At 38.9% G+C, this 6,082-nt stretch overlaps 1 protein-coding gene across 1 annotated transcript; it reads left to right on the top strand.

Annotated features, from left to right (window-relative positions):
* Positions 1–1,260: 1,260 nt before the first annotated feature.
* Positions 1,261–4,731, top strand: LOC102710465 (transcription factor HY5-like). The gene is made up of 4 exons (XM_040520484.1): positions 1,261–1,383; positions 1,581–1,761; positions 3,371–3,527; positions 3,848–4,731. The coding sequence occupies exons 1-4, from the start codon at positions 1,299–1,301 to the stop codon at positions 3,911–3,913; spliced, it is 489 nt and encodes a 162-aa protein (XP_040376418.1). The 5' UTR covers positions 1,261–1,298; the 3' UTR covers positions 3,914–4,731.
* Positions 4,732–6,082: the final 1,351 nt, after the last annotated feature.

Genomic DNA, 6,082 nt, shown 5'->3' with positions numbered 1-6,082 from the left:
TTTCAATTTTTTATATCTAATAATTAATTAATCGTGTACTAATATATTATTATGTTTTCTATGCCGGTTAACTATCTTAGGCCCCGTTTAGTTCCCAAAAACATCACATCAAATCTTTGGACATCTAAATAAAACATTAAATATACATGAACATTAAAACTAATTACACAGTTATGGGAGAAATCGTGAGACGAATCTTTTGAGCCTAGTTAGGACATGATTAGCCATAAGTGCTACAGTAACTAACATGTGCTAATGACGGATTAATTAGACTCAAAGATTCGTCTCGTGGTTTCCGGACGGAATCTGAAATTTGTTTTTTCATTCGTGTCCGAAAACCCCTTCCGACATCTGGTCAAACGTTCGACATGACTTTTTTGCCAAAAATTTTTGCCAACTATACAAGGCCTTATAAGCCGAACGCAGCCTAGCTCCATCTCATAGCACATTGGTTGGTAGTACTTGGTACTCCCTTATGAAAACAGTATTTTCTGCGGACTTTTTTATCATTCTTGAGAAATATTTTAAAATACTAAGAATTTTAAAAATTTTAGTACAAATTTTTATCCTCTTAAGATACCAGACACCTCAAAATACCACATTTTTTATCCTATAAAATATAGTACCTTAACATACTTTTCAAAGACGATAAAAAAACTCATTTTCTGTTGTCCTATCAGCTTCAGGCATTCTGCCCATGAAACCAAAAGGTGCGCGCCCTCACCCTCTCTCTCTCTCTCCTGCCGCCGCGGCGCATGGCGACAACGCGCGCCATTCTGGGCCGTCAGTTTCACCTATCCCCACTTTCGCCGGACCCCGTGGGCCAGCCCGCGCCGGTGGGCCGGGCCCCGCGTGTCGGCGTGATGGGCCGCGCGCGGGGGAGGGGCCGTGGCGCCTCCACGTAGCGCGCCTCCGCGTCTTTGGATGCCGCCACCCGCTGCATGGTGCCCGCGGTGGCCACGTGGCCGGTCTCGGAGACGTCGGATGTTTGCCCTTCGACGGCTGGGATTGCGCGGCTAAAACCCAAACCCCACGGGTGCATTTAATGCCGCCCCCCGAGGGTAGTTTTGCACGTAGCCCCATTACGCCTCGTAGAATCACGATCTAGTCCCTTTTCTTCGTACACTTATGCAGTTTAGGGACTAAAATGTAAAATATAAGGGTATGTGTGAAAATATATGAAGTTTTGGGGTGTTTTTTGGTGAAATATTTGTGGAGTTAAAGCCAAAAAAAAAATGCTCTCATGGTCCATGAAGCTGAAACTGAAGCACACGCAAAATCTCTTCGTGCCGGCGAGAATGCAGGAGCAGGCGACGAGCTCGCGGCCGTCTAGCTCCGACAGGTCGTCCAGCTCCGGCGGCCACCACATGGAGATCAAGGAAGGTAAGCTACTGGCAACCGCCACTTCGATCGATCCCTTTTTCTTTCTGAATTAATTATGATTGTTGATTGGTTTTGATTCTTGATTTTTCTTTCTGGGTGATTTTGGAACCTGTTCTTGGACGAGAAATTTTGCTTGTTTTGGTAGTTTTTTTTCTCTCTGTTTGATTGATTGGTTTTGGTGGGGTTGGGAGCTGCAGGAATGGAGAGCGACGAGGAGATACGGAGAGTGCCGGAGCTGGGGGTGGAGCCCGGCGGCGCTTCGACGTCGGGCAGGGCGGCCGGCGGCGGGTCGGAGCGCGCGCAGTCGTCCACGGCGCAGGCCAGCGCGCGCCGCCGCGGGCGCAGCCCCGCGGATAAGGAGCACAAGCGCCTCAAAAGGTGCGGCCTTTATATTTGTTACTAGTAGTAGTAGTAGAGTTTTTGTAGTTCTTCCCTTGTGTTTATATGTCTATGAATGCATTTCGTGCTTTATTATAATCGTTCGTGAAATTAAACCAAATGATCTGGTGTGAATGTGTGATCATTAGAGTAAGTTGTGTATGCAATCTATCAATCTAGTTGTTTCGCTTTATACAACGATAAAAAAATAATTCGTTGGTAAAACTTTTATAAATACGTGTACTTAGCAGTTAAAAAAAGGCTGGAAAATAAACTACTACGACGAGAAAAACCGAAATTAAGTTTTAATGTTGATTTTTTAAAAAACTATTCTTATATAAGCTAAAGAGTAAATGATGGAGCATATGCCTGTTTAAGAGAGTTTTAGATTTTGAGAAGCAGTTATCTGGTAGCCAGCTTCTGAGAATCTGAAAAAGCTCGTTCTCGAGTTTTTGTATTCTTAGTTCATTTTTCAGAATCTGTAACTAGAAATTCTTAGAAGTTATAGATTGTTTGGGGCAACTTCTAGCGAAAACAGCTTTTGGAAAAAACTGCAGCCATGAAAATCTGCCCCAAACAGACCCTATGTTTAAAAATCAGTGGTTATATCTGCTGCGATTGGTTATGAAAACAATGCTTCCTGAGCTCATGCACAAGAACACCGGACTGTGGCGATAATCGAAACAGCTTGCTCTTGAAGTATGAATTTAAATCCTGATAAAATCAGTTGGGTTAGGTTGCATATCTCTGTAAAGAAGCTTTCATGAGTTGGGTGTACGATTGATATTGTGCTGCATGCATGCTCATCTAGATAGTTAGGTTGGGATACAAGTGGATGGGAAGGAAACAGTTGCGGGCACATCACATATGATGCTGATATCTCTCTACAAATTGGTCCCCACCTTCTCATTCAATGCTGCAAATCACAATGCGTGTTATGAAACCAGTTTTGAGGTTTTGGCATCAATGGGAGTAGTTAGGCGTGTTCGTTGCCCTCTCTAAGTTAACTTACCCCTCTTGTTTTCTGCATGCACGTTTCCCGAAGTGCTAAACGGTGTATTTCTTTGCAAAAATTTTTTATAGAAAAGTTGTTTAAAAAATCATATTAATCTATTTTATATTTATTAATAATTAATAATTAATTAATCATGTACTAATCTATTACTACGTTTTCCATGCCAGGGTAAGTTAACTTACCCCTTCTCAAACGAACATGGCCTTAGTGTTCTTGTAATAAAAAAACAGAGAGTGTTATGTTGTATTTGCAATCAGTACAATGTGCTTCCACTATATCAATTGTTTGTTACCACATGAAACTCTAGTCAATTATCTCAGTAACATCAAAAGTATGACTGCACACTGATATACTTTATACACATGCATATTGTAAGGGACTGGGATGACGAAGCTTCTCTTTGTGTTATATTTGGACTCTATTTTTGGATTGTCTGCTAGATTAATGTGAATTTAATGACAATTCAGAGCACATTAATGTAAAATGGTTTAGAATTTGGATATCTCTTTTAAAACTTTGTTTTATCTATGTGTATATGTAACCTAGGATTTGTATCAGATATGGTTTGATTGTAGTGTCTATAAAAATATTAAGGTTGCTGAGGAACCGGGTATCAGCACAGCAGGCGAGGGAGAGGAAGAAGGCATATTTGAATGATCTTGAGGTGAAGGTGAAGGAACTTGAGAAGAAGAACTCGGAGTTGGAAGAGAGATTCTCCACCCTACAGAATGAGAACCAGATGCTCAGACAGGTCAATTCTCTTCTAGCTGATTCCTCGCAATTTTTTGTGTTGTACAAATTTTAGTTCTTTTTACCATCCTTAAAAATTACCTTGCGATACCAAAAATTTTAGTGTAAAATTATGTTATCTCAAGGTACCAAAATTTCATACTAAAAATATGATACCTCGAGATATTTTTTTCAAGGATGTTAAAAAAGCTCAGAAATAAAATATACGGTTTTGAATAGTCACGCTATGTTTATTTAGTTCTCTTTTTGAACACCATGGAAAATTAATGATTCCTCCGATGAAAAATGTTCTGATCAAGTTGTTCTTTGTTCTTTGTGCAGATACTGAAGAACACCACTGTAAGCAGAAGAGGGCCAGGTAGCAGTGCTACTGGGGAAGGTCAATAGTGGAGAACATGACAGCAAAAGTAGTAGCACACTTTATGCTGGAATATGCTTCTGGGTTGAATTGATCCCAGAACATTGTGCCTGGAACTTAATTTGGTTCGATTAACCCAGCAAAAATCAAAGAACAAGGGTAATTAAATGGGAAATTTACCAGGCTGTGCAGATGATGATAATATACCACACTACCTGATGTTTAGGACTATATACATATTTCTACATAATCCAATGATCAGACCTCTGAAATGTAACTATCGATTGCATAATAACATATTTTATGTACATGACATTTTTGTGAAGAATGCACAGCCTGTTCCATTTCTGAACTTGATTGCCCTTTGCTTCTGCTTCTGCACAGCTTTGTGAGTTGACTCCCATGACTTGTCAGTTGTCAGTAATGTCAATCTCTGTTCCATTTCCACCTTCTACTATGACCATGATGTGTACTTTGTTTCATGGTTAGGGCAGCCCAAATCTTCATGGAATTATTGCGGTTTTGTTGCGACTAGTGAGGTGGTGATCGCCGCACGAAGTTTGCTGGGCTTTTCACGCAATCACCCGTCGGTTTAGGCTTGGATAAGTCTTGCTAGAACAAGCAGAATATGGCCTGTCAACTGTCAGATTAACCAGATTCCCTTTGAGAACGTCTGTGCCACTCACTGATGTATCAAACGGCCTGTGAACTGAAACTCTGTTTCATCAACTGCTACAGTATGAGTTGATTTATATTTCTTCTATTTATTTCGCTTGACGTGAAAAAACTTGTAATAAGCTGATTTATTCCTTTGGGTGCGGCAACCGGAGTATGAATTTTCCATTTCCTGGGAAAAGATCGACAGGCATGCATTTAATTTCTCTCCTCTCTCTCTCTCTCTAGGTTACTACCACGTAATTGAACGAATCAATGTGTCCTTTTGGCTTGATCAAGTGACAGGTCAGGTCTTCAATTCGTTAGGTATGTGCCTGGCACATTTTGGATGAGTTTTAGTTGAATTTTTGTTCTTCCTTTTTAGGCCATATTTAATCCACATACGGAAGTTGTCTTTAAGCATCTCCAATCTATCATATAACAATTAAAATGACAGGTCATACAATCCAGAGTCTATTTTATTGTCTATAAGTTATTTAATATTTTTATATAGTTAAGATCAACTGCAAATAAAATATTAAAAATTTATTGTCTACAAGCTACACAACAGAGTTAAAGTCATTTATTTTTTTTAGAGTACGAGCTGCAATCGTCTGCAGATAAGGCGACGGCACCATAATCTCCTGGACAAAGCAGGGACTTTTTTTTATAAAAGTGCCGTCTCCAACGGAGACGTTGTACATGCCCTTAATCGCTAGGCAGTCAACGCAGTTACGGATGGTTTTAGTCCACTTTATGCGATATTTTGTTGCGAACGGATTTTTACCTAGTATACGATATGGCACCAAGTTTAGTGCTGCATACTTCTTCTCAACAACGATGGGGAGGTGGTTTCAACAATCTAATTATAAATTAATGATATTATATATAATATATAACCATATTATTTTAGTGCAGTAGGCTCGTCGAGCAGCAGAAGATTGAAGCTTAATCTTGTAGTATTTTCTTATCTTTGTCCGTTGAAACTGGAATCTGATTTTTTTTTTAACTTTGGTTATGTATATCAATGGATATAGATATTGGATTTCTATTTGTATATAACTACTTATATATATATAAGTAAGCCTTCAAACTGTTAACCGGTGCAAAATCTTGGATTTGGGTTCTCCAACTTACAAGGTTAGCCTTAGTTCGAATATGCACATATGCAAAATATTCTTCTCATTTTTCTCTAGCACGCGTAAGAAACTGCTAAATGATATGATTTTTTACAAAATTCTTGGTCTAAAAGTTGCTTTAAAATTATATTAATTTACTTTTTTTAGTTCATAATAGCTACTACTTAATTAATTATTTTCACCGATGAAATATCTCGTTTTATGTGATATTCTTCTTCTTCCATCGCCTTCAAACCCTACCTTAGAGTAATGTCAATTAGAAGAGCTAGTTGTTAACTTCAAAATTTTCTGTCATCAAGAGTTGCTATAGAGTCAACTTATACAATAGCTACACATAAGTATACTATATACAACTCCCTTTATTTTTTATTTAACATCGTTAATATTTTAGTCTACGTATGACCA

Source organism: Oryza brachyantha, chromosome 2 (genome assembly GCF_000231095.2).
Source record: "Oryza brachyantha chromosome 2, ObraRS2, whole genome shotgun sequence".
NCBI lineage: Eukaryota > Viridiplantae > Streptophyta > Magnoliopsida > Poales > Poaceae > Oryza > Oryza brachyantha.
The sequence above is the reverse complement of the archived record's forward strand: the minus strand, read 5'-3'. Positions and strand labels throughout refer to the sequence as shown.

What these genes read in the sequence shown, in the direction of transcription:
- LOC102710465 (XM_040520484.1), top strand. Translation starts at nt 1,299, where the DNA reads ATGCAGGAGCAGGCGACGAGCTCGCGGCCGTCTAGCTCCGACAGGTCG. An exon ending in GAGCACAAGCGCCTCAAAAG is followed by an intron (nt 1,762 to 3,370) that starts GTGCGGCCTTTA and finishes AAAAATATTAAG; the next exon opens with GTTGCTGAGGAACCGGGTAT. An exon ending in AGAACCAGATGCTCAGACAG is followed by an intron (nt 3,528 to 3,847) that starts GTCAATTCTCTT and finishes TTCTTTGTGCAG; the next exon opens with ATACTGAAGAACACCACTGT.